This window comes from Cuculus canorus, chromosome 1 (genome assembly GCF_017976375.1).
Source record: "Cuculus canorus isolate bCucCan1 chromosome 1, bCucCan1.pri, whole genome shotgun sequence".
NCBI lineage: Eukaryota > Metazoa > Chordata > Aves > Cuculiformes > Cuculidae > Cuculus > Cuculus canorus.
The window spans coordinates 168,501,100-168,516,902 of NC_071401.1; the positions used below are offsets into that span (position 1 = coordinate 168,501,100).

Sequence of the window (15,803 nt, forward strand, 5' to 3'; positions counted from 1 at the left end):
CCCCAGCGGGGCCGGCAGCGGCGGCGGCCTTTGCTCGGATGGCCCGCGGCAGGGCGGTGGCGGCGGCAGCGGCTTCCGGCAAAGCCCTCTTGCCTTCAACAAAGATGGTGCTCCCCGCGCAGGCTCGGCGGGCGCCACGGGTAGTTCCCGCTTCCCAGCTGTAAGTACGGGGCAGCGGCCGGAGAGGGCTCGCCCCGCCTCGCAGCGCTCCGCAATGCGATGCCGGCAGCGGCCCGCCCCGGCTCCCGCTGCTCCGGGTGCCGGTGTAGGGGAAGCAGGAGGGAAGCTGCCCCGAGACGGGGCCGGGGGGGGGTGGCTACGGGGGGTGGGCGTGGCTACGGGAAGAGCCGGGGCTATGTGCGGGGGCGTGGCTACGGGGGCGATTGGGAGGGGGCGTGGCTACGACACACACGTGATTACGGAAAGGGGCGTGGCAATGGGAAGGGGCGTGGCTACGTGTCTGCGGCAGCGCCCGCCCCCGGCGCAGGGAGGGATGCAGGGCCGCTGCGGGGATGCTCGGGGATGGGGAGGCTGCGGGCCGGGCAGAGGGACCCCGGCTGCGGCGGGAAGTGCCTTCCCGACCTCCCGTATGGAATCATAGAAAGGTTTGGGTTGCAAGGGACCCGAAAGCCCATCCAGTTGCAATCCCACTGCGATGGACAGGGACACCTCCCATCGTGTCGCTCATCCTGATACATATGTATAATATGTGGGATATTTAAGAGTGGAGTATTTTGATTTAAGCTAAAGTACAGTAAAGTTTTGTATAAGCAGTTGTGGTTTGAAAGTTAGAGAGAACATCCCTCTGATAGGAGTAGTTGGACTCAATCCAAGAGGTCTTTTACAACATAGTGGTTCTACAGTAGCATGTTCTTTCTCTGACAGCATGTTTTTTCCTTAAAACGGTGTTTTTGAGACACTGCCCTTTCTTTGAAAATGATATCGTATTCTGTGAGGAACGATTTGTGTTAAACAGATGTCTCTTTTTATGTAATCACCTCTGTTTGGAATTCTTACTAATCTCAAAACAAGGTCAAGTAGAGAGCTGGAGCCAAATTAGCCAGAGTTTTGACTGTTGCAAAGTTTCATAGCATTAAAATTAGACCTTGGAAAGTAATAGAATATGCCTAAGATTTCTGTGTAATATATGTATATTTATATATATTATACATATGTGTGTAAGTGGGAAATAGATTCTGTAACTAGCCTTTGTCTCGTTGCATATGATAGATGGAGGTCACTCCCGCGTGTTTCCCAGACCTGGTTAAAGGATGCTTGCTTTATAAAACTCAAAAATGAGTCTTAGAGAGTTTTTATTTACCAACATTTTCAGTACCAATCCAACCTGTCCTCTAGGGATGTGGCATCTATGATTTCTCTGGGCAATCTGTTCTAGTGCCTCACTGCCCTCAAAGTGAAAAATTGTTCCTGACAACCCTCATGGTGAAAAATTTCTTCCTAAGTAAAAACATCATTCCTAAAGTTAAAAAAATTCTTCCTAAAATTTCTCCCTTACAGGCAAGGAGTCAAAAATGAAAACTTTAAATTTTTCTGGGGTGAGGGAGGGAGGAAAGAGGTTAAGTTTGTAACCTGTGGGCATGCCGGGAATAACCAGAATCCCACTTTAGGCAGGGTGGAACTTACTCTTAGCTAGGCTGAAACATGGTGTGTGAATTAATTAAAGTTTTGCTGCAGCTAGTTTGTATGTTTTAATTATTTTGTAATATAAATCTGACTTGTATCACAAAATAATATGCAGACAATCTCCAGACATGGATAAATAACCTGAAAGAATAAACACTGTCTTAGAGTTGCAAGAATTTATTGATATGCTTAATTGTCTTGTAAGACATAGTTTCTTACGTCAGGAGATAACCTGAAGGAAGTCACCAGATACAGTTGGATAACCTAGAAAAATCAACATTCTTTGGGGACTTATGCAGTTCTTTGTCTAAAACTAGTGTATATAACCTGCTTTTGTATATATATATATATATATATATAGTGTATATACTGCTTTTGTAAGATGGGATGCCTTTTTTAGAAGGGCATCTGCTTCAGCGCTGAATTGTAAAATAAAAATATTATTGCCTTTGCTTCAAAGACTTTGTCCTTTTCAGTATTTTCAATGTTTTACCAGTGAATAAGTGCTTCTCACAATGAGAACATGCTCGAGCCATATGCAGGCCTGTGCCGTTGGCGTGTGGGAAGATGCCCAAGTGCTTCTAGCCAAGAGCTAAGTGAATGTTCATTTTATGCGCAGAATGGGGTTTTTTTCCCCCTTTTTTCATTTTTTTTTCCTAAGGTCAAGGTTTTAACAAGTTTTATCCTCATCCGTGGACAAGTTCTATGTCACATTCAGAAAAATCCAAACCTGTCTGTAACGATGTAGGGATAAGTCAAGGACTGTGCTCATTCAGCAGGACATGGGAGTATATTTCTGAAAATTTGACTCTACGATGGAAAAGATATATTTTCAGGAGTATCTGGGGAAGGTTTAAGCCATATCATCTTCTGGATAAAATGGACTTCCCGTCTTTTTCCTGTCCCTCTAGCAGCAGCATTACTATTGAAAATTTATTTTAGAACTTACTCTGGGTCCCTAGGTATAAACTGTGATTAAAATTAATATAAATTAACTCCATGTTTCATACAATTCTGTCCCTACACTCTTACACACCACAATTCTGATACATTTCTATATCTGGCTGCTTAGTTCCCGATCCAGACATTTCCTTTTGACAGTAAACACACAGAAAGAAATATTTAATCTTTAAAGAGACCTTGGATACCAATACGCCCCATACTGGAAGTTTACCAGGCTGGTGACCTTGGTGTTAAGTGCTTTAAAACCTCAGTTGTGCTCACTCCACTGTCAGCAAGCCAAAGGCTTTTTTCAGCAGAAATTCGTACTTCAGGTTCATGGCTTGATAGCCATTTTTCAGTGCATGAAGGTGCAAAGTGAGATCCTTTGAAAAGACCTCAATTTTGAAAAGCATTGACCACCTTAGCAGTGAAGAAGGGGAACTTATCAAGTGCTCTTTAGTGAGTGGAGAAGTTGATATTCCTCATCTGGCATGTGGGCAAGGAAGCTTCTGGACAAGGACTCTTAGCGGCCGGTGCAGAATGTGAAGTGCAAGAGCTTCATAGCATCTGAAACAGTTTTCTGCCTGGAATGAGATAACACCCTCAGAGCTGCTGCTGGGTGCCTGTTTTAAAGTCTGCAAGCACTTCATGAGCTTGGGGGCAGTCAGAGAATCCTGGAAGGGAGAATTGGTGGGGATCTGCTGCCTGGATGTTATCTGGTTTTGCTTTAGTCTAATGTTTGCTGCAAGTAGTGCAAAGGTAGTGGTGTTAGAGACCAGAATTTTCAGCTTCTCCTGTCCAAAATGAGCATCCTAACATGAAGTGGGAAAACCTAGTGTTCTTTCTTTCCTGCTCTTTTTCCATCTCCTTGCTTCCACTATCATCTCACGCCGTGATGGAGTTTTATGTTTGAGCTGTGCCTAGCAAATGAGCTTTTTTTAAGGACATGCACCAGGGTAGCTGTTATTTGATTCCCAAATCACCCCTAGACAGAAGATGGGCACCTCAAAATTCAGTTCAATATACAAGAAATATACTGGGTAGCCCAGGAAAGATGAAGCCCTCCTGGGAAGGTGTCCAGCAATGCTTTCAGCACTTGGGAGATGCATTTTCAGAAAGTGGCATTGTGGGGGTGTTACAGACAGGGTTTTCCAGTCTCTCTCATGGTCCTATGCTCTTGGGTTCTATCCAAGATGCCATTTATGTGCCTATATGTTCTGTTCTTTGCCTGCCCTAGATTTTAACAACCAGGCCAACCAACCTATCTTTGCCACGGTCTTGGGAATCAGTGGTTGCATCTGACGATATAAAGAAAAAAAACTTTAGCAGGTTTCTCACAAAAGCTTTGAAAGTCTCTGCCTCTCCTTGTATCCTTAAGCTGAATGAAGTACAGCTTCTGCAAGGTCTAACTGTTCCAGTAGCAGCTTCTAGTGTAATTATCAGAAATTCTCTTGGTGATCACACTCAACACCTGCTGCATTTCATTTACTTCATTATTTAATCATGAGAAAGTATTTAATTGTATGACTGTCATTTTCCTTTTCAAGTGCCATTAATGGGCTTAGGGATGTGTTTGTTGTTATGGACTAGACGAGACATCTTGATTCGGTTCATAGATCTGGCATGGACTCTCGGTATGAACTTGGATGAGTTGTTTGGTCTCTCTGGACCTCGATTCCTTTTCTGTAGAGAGGCTATAAAATGCATCTTTTCCAGCTTTTGTCTAGTCACTGCTAGTCAAGTGAAATGGAAGCTGGCAGAGGGCATTTGATTGTTTCCTGTTGTCACATGAGAAGGGTAAATACAAGGGAGGGAGAAGAGCCACTTAAGCTAAAGAACAATTTGCCTATAAATAGAAGGTGGATAAATTTGAGGTGGAAATTCAAAGAAAGTTTCTTACAATCAGATCAGTCGAGTTCTAAAGCAGCCTTCCAGAATGAGTCAGGGGGAAGAACAACCTGTTGTGTAAGGTACATATCTATCCCTCCTAAAATTAAAATGCATCATATGGGCCAAAGCTACCAGCTGACTCTGTCCCTGCTGCTGCTGCCTGGCTGCACTGCATCTGCCACTCCTGCTGCTGCTTTTTTATTGCAACAGCAGTAGCATCAGAGGCATCAGGAACAGGTCAGGTGTGACATCTCTCTTAACTTTTTAGGGGTAGAGTTTCTTAAGGACTGGCAAATCATGGAATGGTTTGGGTTGGAAGGAACCTTAAAGATCATCCAGTTCCAGCCCCCTCGCCATGGGCAGGGATACCTCCCATTAGACTGGATTGCTCAAGGTTCCATCCAACCTGGCCTTGAACACTTCCAGGGAGTGGGCATCCACAACAACCTTGGGCAACCTATTCCAGTATCTCACCACCCTTGTTGTGAAGAATTTCTTCCCAATGTCTCATCTAAATCTTCCCCTTCCAATTTAAAGCCATGATCCTGCTGTCTTTAGTATAGGCCTCAACCAGAAAGCTAGCAGGATTTTTTTGTCATGGGGTTGATTCCAGCAAAGGATTGGTCTTCACAAGGCTGAAGGTTCTCTTCCTGTCTAATATTTCCCAGAAATGGCTGCATTTTAGCTCATGGACTGTGAAATCTGAGTGCAAAGAAGATGGTAGGGATCATTAATAGTTTCTCCAAGTTGGTGATTTTGAGTTAGGCATTCTTCCCAAAGGTTGCCAGGTATCAAACATCGTTTCTGGATGCTCAGGCATCACTTCTGGATGTTAAAGGTTGAAGTATTTTAATTTTCATGCATTTCCCTACTCCCCTGTAGGTTGCCAGATGGATGCTAGAGACAAGCAGCTTTTACGCTCCCTGCGCCTGGAGCTCTGCACAGAGGTGCTGGTGGATGGAGTTGTTATTCAGTATCTCTACCAAGAAGGGATTCTCACCGACAGCCATGTCCAAGAAATAAAATCTCAAACCACCAGTCAGAGGAGAACCATGATGCTCCTTGATATCCTCCCCACCAGAGGACCCAAGGCTTTTGATGTGTTCTTGGATTCCTTACAGGAGTTCCCGTGGGTTAAAGAGAAGCTGATGGTGAAGCGTAAGGAAATGACAGTACAAGCTCCTGCAGGTAAGACCAGGATTGTCGTTGCTGATGTTTTGAAGCTTGTTCTTGAGTCATAATTTTGAAAGCATTGAATGTATCAGCAATTTCAAGTTATGCATGGTGTAGATGTGGAGCATGATATTAACAAAAGGCCACAGCCTGAATTTCCTGGAAGGCAGCCAGATGTCAGGAACTACTGCAAAGTCTGGGGACTGAGCTGGGATGAGTTTCAGGAGACCAGGAGACAGCAGGAGAGGCTGCCTTGGGAGAGGCTGGCATGTAGAAGCACCCAGACTCCATTACCTCAAAGGGAACAGACTATAAAAAGTAGTTTTTCCTAGTTGCAGAACAGTCTTTTCACCATCCGTACCTGAATATTCTTTGTTTTACGTATGCTTTACAGTGGTTTGTTTCTGGATTGTTCATATTGTCAGAATTGTTATTTACTTTTATTATATTGTCAGAATTTTTATTTACTTACTTTTATTATGATTTTAATGTCATTTTGATGTAGTAGCATATGCCAATTTATTTAGTTTATTCTGCTTACAGGTGTGCAAAGATTTAGGATCATTATTTCCAAAATTACTAGCCTTTGCTTAGTTTTAAAACAAGTTTAGGAGCTGACTAATTTAGTAGGTGTTTTATAATCCTGTTGAGTCAAATCTTTGGCTTTCTGGCATTTAAATGTACCTCTAAAACTAGTTTTCTGGACTTGATGTTTCAGAATTGATTTCTTTACCAATACATGCGTGCAGTTGTTGAACTGTTTTGAAGTCAAGACAACTGCTTTTTAAGAAACTGCGTGTTTCTTGCCCTAGGTTCTGGCAGCATGTACTGGCTGCTAATCTCATGTTACCAGAGAGATAATGAAATAGGGAACATTGTTTCTGAGCAGTTAGATTAACCTTTCTTCAAGCCCTCCACCCACCATCCGCTGCCCCATTTGAGTTTGGTCCTACATATTTTGATGCACATGACATGTGATTTTTCCAGTGTCAGTGTGCTTTACGCGAGACTGAAAACCTGTGAAGATGGGTGACTTAAGACCTGCTGACCATCATGTGCACCTGCATCCCAGTTAGCTGCGCGTTCAAGGACGTTTTGTCAAGATCTGCTGGACAAATCTGACATTGTCTTACCTTATGACATTTTTAATGGAATATCGCGACAGCTTGTCTTTCTGTTGGCTCTCTGTGGAGGTTGCTTTATGCTTACTTGGAAACATAAATAGTTTTCAGAACTAGGGAAAAAAATGTCCTGTGCTGCCCATAGAGGAAAACACTGCAGATTCTCAGCACTATGCAGACTTGTGGCATTGAGTGTGTTGGAAAAGACCTTGCTTGCTGTTATGACAAATCCCGTCAAGTTAATGCTCTTTATTTGCCTTAAAAATCAGCCCGTTCATTTGCTAATTGCTGGTCAAGCTGTTGAGTAATCCTTACAGTTCCAGAAACACACACACATCCATTGATTGCAGTCAGGACTGTGTAGTTTGTTACTAGAAAAATTGTTTCAGATTTTTGTTCATTTGATTATTTTGTGGATTGCTTGTTCTTGTTCTTGATCACTTGTGACTAACTTGCTGGATTTATGCATATCAGGTTTTCTGCTTTTAGGTGGGTTGACTGTACTCAATAATTCTATTGCCAAATTTTGTGTGTAAGTTAGAAAAGGTTTCCAGATTAGATCAAAGATTACTGTTATTTTTTATGGTGGCAATACAGAGTGTAGGAGTGTAGAGGAAGATAGCCCAGTTTGTTTTAGTATTTAGGCATGTTTTTTAGAAACCAAAGAAAGAGAGCACCATCTGCGCCCTAATAAATGCTGAGTGTACCCTGGAATGAACTAGAAACTATGGTGGTATCATCAGTGCTGATTACATGGAAGAAAATGTAGTTTGGGATAAAAAGCCCCACTTTGCATTCTAAACAACACACTTGTAACCTTTTGTCTTAGCAGAGTGCTTGAGCATATGCTTGGCCTTGAGCATGGAAAAAGCCATTGACTCTAATAAAACTATAAGCATACTTAAAATTAAATAGTGTGCTTTAGTGCCATGCTAGATAACTTACCTTCTGCTTTATTGGAAACAGTTCTTATAAATAATGGTTTGTCAGTGGCAATTTCTTTTAAAGAATACATTTGTAGTGAAGAAAGCCTGCCACATACACACTAACTATTTTTAGACCCTAAAACTTCTTTAGACCCTAAAATTGGAGTTGGTTTTATGGCCCTAGATATTTAAATCTTTTTTTTTTAAATCTTTGAATCGTGCATACTTATGGAAATAGCATGCCTGCTGTTCACTTGTTTATGCTCAATTAAAATTCTGTTTATTCAAGCAAAATAGCCTCAGTTTTTGCAGATCTTTTGCAGGACTAAGGACTGGTGGCTAGTTGTTCCTTGAAGGAAGGTTTTATTTTATAATCTTTTACTTCCCACTGACTACATATAGGAATTTTGAAGTCCGTAAAAGTAGACTATTAGGTTTTCTCTACCTGAATATACAGATATGTGGTACCTGTACAGTGATTTTTCCATGCCTTTGGATTATTGTGCATTTTGTTCAAAGAGAGCAGACTTTTTCTCTGCTTCAGCTAAGAAATATAGTTTGTTAGCTCCAAGTTAAAAAAAAAATAAATCACAACTGTAGTTATTAAGAAGCTTTTAATGTATTTTCTTCCCCTAGTAAGAAACCCTAAACAAACAACAAACCAACCAAACTAACCAAAAAGGAATTTCAGAAGGTCAGCAGTAAAAACGTTTTTGGTGATTCAGTGTAAATGTGACCTGGTGGACCAAGCAACTGTGATGTGGAAGCCCAGGTCAGAGATCTAAACAAGACACTGCCACTGACTCATCGGGAGCCTTTGGGCAAATTCTTCCAAGGCAATGGATTTATTGATTCCCAAGTTGTGTAACTCGGTGTAATGGTCATGGAGCAGCATAGAGTGTAACTGTAAATTGGCCCAGGATTCAACCCAGAGTACGCTGTTTGGCTGCTTTGCAAATAAATGAGCTTTAAAACCTGTGATATCCTGAGTTTTATTCCTGAAGGTCAGTTTGACTTAAAAATAATAGTTCTGTATACTGATATCTGCTGTAGTTCCAAGGAACACAGAAGACCCTAATCCTGCAGAACTTAATGAACGTTTTTTCTGTGGGAAACAGGAGAGTGACGTGCAGGCAGGTAGGGCCACTTGCATCTGTATAATTGCAGCAAAGAGACCAAGGATTCCTTCCCCTTGCTTATTTACTTTATGCACAAAAGAGCCTTTTGCCTAGGGTCTTTTCTCCCCTCTTTACGTGTCTGCCAGATGACCACAGCTTTGAGGAAAGCTTTTTTCAAAGTAGTGAAAACATAGGATCATAGAATATTTTGGTTTGGAAGGGACCTTAAAGATCATCCAGTTCCAACCCCCCTGCCATGGTCAGGGACACCTCCCAGTAAATCAGGCTGCCCAAGGCCCCATCCAACCCAGCCTTGAACACCTCCAGGGATGGAGCATCCACAGCTTCCCTGGGCAAACTGTGCCAGTCCCTCACCACACTCATTGCAAAGAAATTCTTCTTTATGTCCAGTCTAAATCTGCCCCTCTCCAGTTTATACCCATTGCCCCTTGTCCTATCACTATAAGCCTTTGTAGCAAGTCTCTCCCCATCTTTCTTGTAGGCCCTCTTCAGATACTTACATCGTTGTAAAACCCTAAAATATCAAGGAGAAAATTTAGTCATGTGCTTTTGAAGGTAAATATTAATTACCTTAATCAATTTCAAGATGATAGGGTGTGTTTTTCGCTTGTGTAAGAACCCATAGCAAAACAGTTCACCGTTTGCAGAGTGGCATTGCAATACTTAATTGTTATAAACATCAAGCACAGCATGAGTTTCTGGTTTTGAAGATCAAAACTTCTGCTGTAGTCAGAGTTAAAAAAAATAGTGTGGGTCTGTTTAGTTGGGAAAAGACTATTGTGTTTTTTCTGCCCTAGTTTGGATAAGTTTCTGCCTTTGTCAGGAACATAAATCTTCAATATAGTATTATAATTCCTACAAAAAAACTACAGCTGTTGGCACAGAATTCCATTCTTTCTAGGAACAGCAAACAGTTACCCAATATTTTTGCACTGAGCAAAAAAAGAAATAAAATACTCAAATGGCGTTTGTTCATCAGAATGTTTTTCTAATCTCTCTTTACTCAGGAATTTCTCTACTTAACTGTTATATTTGTCTATATACTATATGTTGCTATAAAATTATTTACTTCTAAAAGTCTTAGTACTGCACCTCTTTCTAGTATAGTTGATTTATCCACTCGACAAGAAATCACAGCGTATTGAGAATGAGAAAAGTCTGAGCTACAGCATTTGCCAAAGGAAAGCTGCCACAGCCGTTTCTGTCTGGCAAACGTTAGTGAATTTGGGGCATGGAGTTACACCGAATCATGCTGAGAAAGCTGTTCTCTCATAACTAAGCAAGGAATATTTTCTAAAGCCTGATTTTGTTGTTGCTGTGGTACCTGGTCAGCAGCCTGCCTGCCTTAGGGTCCTGTCAGGATTGGGTGAGGTTTTTTGATTTGAACAAATTTTGGTGTGGTTGTTTTTTTTTTCCCTGGAACACATGGAGGGCATGTGTTCTCCTACAGCGATATAAAGCTTTATGTTGTGGAACACTTTGGATGCAACATGCAAATACAAAACAAAGCAAAACGCACACTTCTGCTGAGAAAGCCGTAACTCCCTTCTCTCACCCTTTTTGCCCCCCCCCGCCTCCAACTTTCCCAAAGTCCTTTTCCACAGCTGTATTGTAGGTTTTTAAGAATTCAGATTCAACTGCAACAGCATTAGGACATGGGGCAGTTTAGCATCTCTTCTTACCTTCTATTGGCTGCTTTCTGCTCTCTTCCTGCCCTGCAGCCTTTCACATCGAATGCAGGGAGTAAAGAGCCCGGCCTCTTGCCTTTTCCATTTAGATGTCAGATAGGAGAGCAGCTGATGAATTCCTTTTCTCTCTTTAAAATGGTGGACAGAAGACAGTTTTTTTTTCTTTCTTCTTTCTTCTTTTTCCTTCCCCGTCTTGTGTAGTCCAGTGACAGAAGGGGGAGTTTCCTTCCATGTATGTCTGAAGGAAAGGGATGGGCTTAGCAGCCTTGGCTGCAGTGCATTGACCTGGTGATGAAGGAATGCCCTTGTGCCACATCTCAATGCCTGGAGGCTGCAGACAATGTTCTCTGGAGAGATTAAACAGTATCCTCATAGGAGAATTTCCCAAACGGTTTTCCATATCCCCATCTTCCCTGAAAATCAGGTGTTACATTTATGGCTTTGGCTTTGTTCCTGACCGCAGTGAGATCTGTGAAGTCTGGCATTAAAGGTTTGTGTGCACACTCAATGTTAACAGCATGCATCATGACATGGACAAATAATCCACTTCCCTGGTTCTAGAGAGCGTTCCGTGTGTGTATTTTGTTTTTAATACATGTATGAAAGCAAGACTTTAGTGTTGTTTTTTTTTTTTTCTTTTACAGTTTAAGGAATGTTTCCTTTGTTTCTTTTTGCCGTGTTAATAAGCGTCTGTGTTTATGCTGCTTACATCTATGCTTTTCACTGGGAGAAGCTTAAGTCTTAGGCATCACTGTTAAGAACTCTCCAGTCTCAAACAGTTTCTTTCAGGTAAGTTAATAGAAAGAAATAACCATACTTGGTGTCATCCTCAGTAACACATACATGTAAGGCTAATAATAATAATATAGATTCAATAAAATGTATGCACCCTGGAAACAGGAGAGAAGGAGTGAGTTCTGTCAAAAGAGGTGTTCGGGTCAGCTGTGCCTGATCAGTTACTCATAACCAGTGCCACTAAGAGGAAGTAATGGGTAATTGGGATTGAAGACTCCCTGATATAGGGAATGGAGACATCTATCTGTTGACCAGACCTGATGACTTCCAAAGTTTGCTGCCCCCCCCAGGGACAGGAGCCAGGACATCACAGAGGTTGCCAAGCCCTGGCCAATCATCAGACTTTGCTACTCTCTGATGTGTGCACTACTAATACTTAAGGAGTTTAAGGATGAGTATGGGCCTTAATACAGGAGTGGATGCATCCTGAATAGTCACACACATCTGGTGTCATGGCAACACTTTGGACTCCATGACCACAGGACCCTTTTCAAGAAATGGGGAATGCTAGGGACAGATGAGATCAACTCAACGGTGCAGAACAAAAGTGTCTTTACCAGCAGACGTCCTGGGAGGAAGTGGAAGTCTGCACAGTTGCCACAGTGTGATGACATTGGATTTGCAGAGACACAGTGAGATAGTTCACACAACTGCAGAACCATAGTGTATGACCTCAGGTTATTAGACAAGGATGCCACTGCAATCTCTTCAAAGGAGTGCCTTGAATGCACAGAGCTTTGCTATTGCCTGGGCAACAGGCTGGTCAAGAGCTTATGCGTTCGGATCAGAAGGGAACTCAGTAAGAGATGTTGTGGTGGCATCTTTTATAGGGCTTCCCAACTGAAGGGAGCTAAAGCCTAGAGAAGGGAAGGTAGCAGCTTTCCAATCTCTACAAGGAAGATATCAAGAGAAAACTGAGATAGGCTTTACACAGTAATGCATAGTGGGAAGATGAGAGATGAGGGGTGTTAGTTGATATGGGAGATTCTGACTGGCTACAAGGGGAGTTTTCCATCCTAGGAGGAGCCAAGAAGTGGAATATGAACCTAGAGAGGTTGAGTAGTCTTCATCCTTGGATGTTTTCAAGACCTGGCTGGATAGAATACTGAGCAACATGGTCTATGACAGAACTGACCTTGCTTTGAACAGGAGGTTGGACAGGAGACCTTCTGAGGACACTTCCAACCTGAATTTACTTATAATCCTATGAAAGCTTTTTAAAAGTATGCTTCTATTTTAGGCCCTGAGTTTCAGTGAAACTTTAACAACTCTGGTGTTTACTGGGAATGTGACACAGTATGGTGATCCAGACTTCTGGAATGCAGAGGGGACAATATCTTGATGAATGTCCTAGAGAACTAGACTAAGGGTGGTGCTTTACTGGCCTTGCTACTCATAAATAAGGAACAACTGTTTAGGGATATGTTTGTTAATGTCAGTCTTGGCTGCAGTTACCATGTAGTACTCAAGTTTAAGATACTGAGAGAAGAGAGGAAAGCAAGTAGCATAGTAAAGGTCCTGGACTTTAGCTTGTTCATGAAACTGATTGATGGAACACTACAGAAGGCAGTTCTGCGGGACAAAAGCATCCAGGACACCTAACTGATCATCAAGGAAAAGCGCTTCCAAGCACAAAAATGGTCCATTCCTGCATACAGGAAAAGGAGCGGGGACAACAGGAGGCCAGCTTGGCTGAAAGGAGTACTCCCAGCTGAGCTCAAATTTAAAAACAAACTGTCTAGGTCATGGAAATAAAGACAGACTACCCAGGAGCAATATAAAAGCATTCTGTGGGCTTTTAGGGATAGAGTTACCAAGAGCAAAGCTCATCTGAGTTTGAAACCATTCAAGGATGTGGAGGACAACAAGATGGGTTTCTACAGGTACAATTGGCAGTGGAAGGAAGAGCAAGACGATGACTAACAAAGGGCATGGAGAAGACTGAGTCTTCATATACAAAGTCTGTTGTCACTTGGCCCTGGTCTCTGTGCCTCATAGTAGAATTTGGATGAGGGAGACTCTCTTTATAGTAGAAGGGAATTGAGTTAGGAACTACCTGAGTAGAGCGGACAAACACAAATCAATGGAGCTGAATGGGATGTGTCTGAGAGTGCTGAGGAAGTCTTCCTATGTATTTGAGAGGCCGTTTTCTGTCATTTTAGGTAGGCTGTGGTAAGCCAAATGCACAAAGCACAATAAAATGACTGAGAACAACCAGCTTGGGTTGACTAGCTTGATTCTTGCCTTCTGTGATAAAATGACTGCCTCCATGGATGGCAGCATTAGGTTTCATTTAACTGACTTCAGCAAGGCTTTTGATACACTCTCGGCATTCTTGTAGCTAGCTGGGAAGGTATGGACTGAATGGGTGGCCTGCATAGTGGGTGAAAAAAAAGCTGGACCACCAGGCTCAAAGGGTAGTGGTAGGTGGTTCAATATCCATCTAAATGAAGGATAGTTACACATTGTGTTCCTCAGCGCTGACACTGGGACTGATTCTGTTTAACCTCTTTGTCACTGACTTTGGTGATAGGAGGGACTGTATCTTCAGGAAATTTGTAGGTGAATTAACTTTGCACAGTTTTCAGTTTGTGTTCTGGGATTTTCTGAACTGTGCCTAAAGCAGGAAGGCAGAATGACTCCAGGCCTTGGGGATCATTTGAAACATGAGAGTTGGACTGCTTTTCAGAGGGATCCTGGCAAGTTGGATGAATGGGCCAGCAAGAACCTTATGATGTTTAATGGAACTAAACATAAAGTCCTGCACCTGGGATACAAAATTCCTGCAAAATAACACAAGATGGGCACTGACTGGCCAGTTGCAACTCTGCAGAAAAGAAGCTGGATGTCTTGATAGACAGCAAGTATGATGGTGAATACTAACCCCACACAGGATTGCATCAGCAAAAGCAAAGCCAACAGGTTGAGGGAGGTGATTATTCTCCTGTACTTGGTACTAGGAGGGTGTATTAAAAATGCAGTGACTAGCTTTATGCCACCAGTACAAAGGGGAGATTAATAAACTAGAGAGGCCTGTGAAACACCATTAAAGTGGTTAGTTTAAGATATTAAAGTACAGGAAAAGGCTGACACAACTGAGTTTGTTCTTGGAGAAGGCCAAAGGAGCTCAGGAAAAGTGGAGTCAGACACTTCATACAGGTGCAAGGCAAAAAGGAAAAGGAAATTCTGATTGGATATAAAGAAAAAAAAAATCACAAGACACGTTAAGCACTGGCCACCAGAGGTTGTGGCCTAACTAGAATTGCCCAAAGAGGCTGTGGAATCTGCATCCTTGGAGACAGTCAGCTCTCAACAGTAGAATACCCTGAGCAATCTGATCAGACTTTGAAGCTGGCCTTGCTTTGAGCAGGGGGTTGGACTAGATGATCTCCAAAGGTCCCTCCTAACCTAAATTTTTCTGTGATTCTGTAAGCTTGGCATCACTCTCTTGTGTGCACAGGATGTAAGACTTTAATCCAAATATAACTGATGCTGACACAGTACTCTTCGGATATGTATGCGTGACTTCTAGTTCAGATTAGGAATGTGCTTTTTAAGTCAACTGGACTGTTGGAATTACATTTCTTTCAGGTGAATCTAAACAGGAACATGTGCTCCAGGTGTTTGCACAGTCAATAGGAACAGACTAGAGCCAGTTAGAAGTGAAAGCTTCCAGCTGTGTGTAGTCTGAATGCCAGATCCCCAGAATGATCTGTATCAGTCCATAGGTCCTCTCCTACTGCTCTATACTCCTTGTTAATATAGACATAGCTTTTTCTGTCCAATGGATGAGGGAGATGTCACTTGTCGTCTTTGAATCCTTTCTTCACAAAATTCTGTGTTCATTCATACATAAAGATGTAGATGTGCATCGTATCAGAAATGCTGCTACATGCAAATAAATGCATTTTTCGCTTTGATTATTTAATATCTCTGTTTCCCACAGTTTAGAGTACTGTTTTTTATCTTAGGCTCTTTCTATTCTAAATGGCTTATGGAGTTCACTACCTGTGGTTTTTCCTTAGACAATATATCTTAATTGTCTGTCCATTTTCCTCCTTAACTTGCATCACAGTTTGATAAATCATACCTGAGTCTTATATTTCCAGAAACAGGTATAGTTGCAGAGCTCTATGATCTTTGAGATCTTTTGTTAATTGTTGCTGGCTTCCCACTGTTGGCATCATCTCAGGATGTAGAAAGGGAACTAGTGAAAAAAAAGCTTTTTATGGACAATAATAATTGCTTCCCAGAACAGACTGGAAACTTTCTTGTAAGCATCTGATCCCGCAGCTTGATAAAGCCACTTGTAAACATGAAAAAACAAGAGCAGTTGTTATTTTTGCATTATATCCTCAGTATAAGCATTGTGTTGATACTAATTAATGACCCTTATGGCTCATAAATACACACTAACCTACTCTCTAGAGTAATGGAGAGAACTTCCTACTTAAGATTTAGTAGACTTCTTTTAAAGAATTTTTT

At 42.0% G+C, this 15,803-nt stretch overlaps 1 protein-coding gene across 1 annotated transcript in view; it reads left to right on the forward strand.

Annotated features, from left to right (window-relative positions):
* The first annotated feature begins 23 nt into the window (after nucleotides 1–23).
* The window catches only part of CRADD (CASP2 and RIPK1 domain containing adaptor with death domain), an 85,059-nt gene continuing 69,279 nt past the window's right edge, over nucleotides 24–15,803 (forward strand). The window contains exons 1-2 of the mRNA XM_054071498.1: nucleotides 24–160; nucleotides 5,359–5,664. Coding sequence (XP_053927473.1) covers nucleotides 5,367–5,664 — 298 coding nt within the window. The 5' untranslated portion in view covers nucleotides 24–160; nucleotides 5,359–5,366. The remainder of the gene's footprint in view (nucleotides 161–5,358; nucleotides 5,665–15,803) is intronic.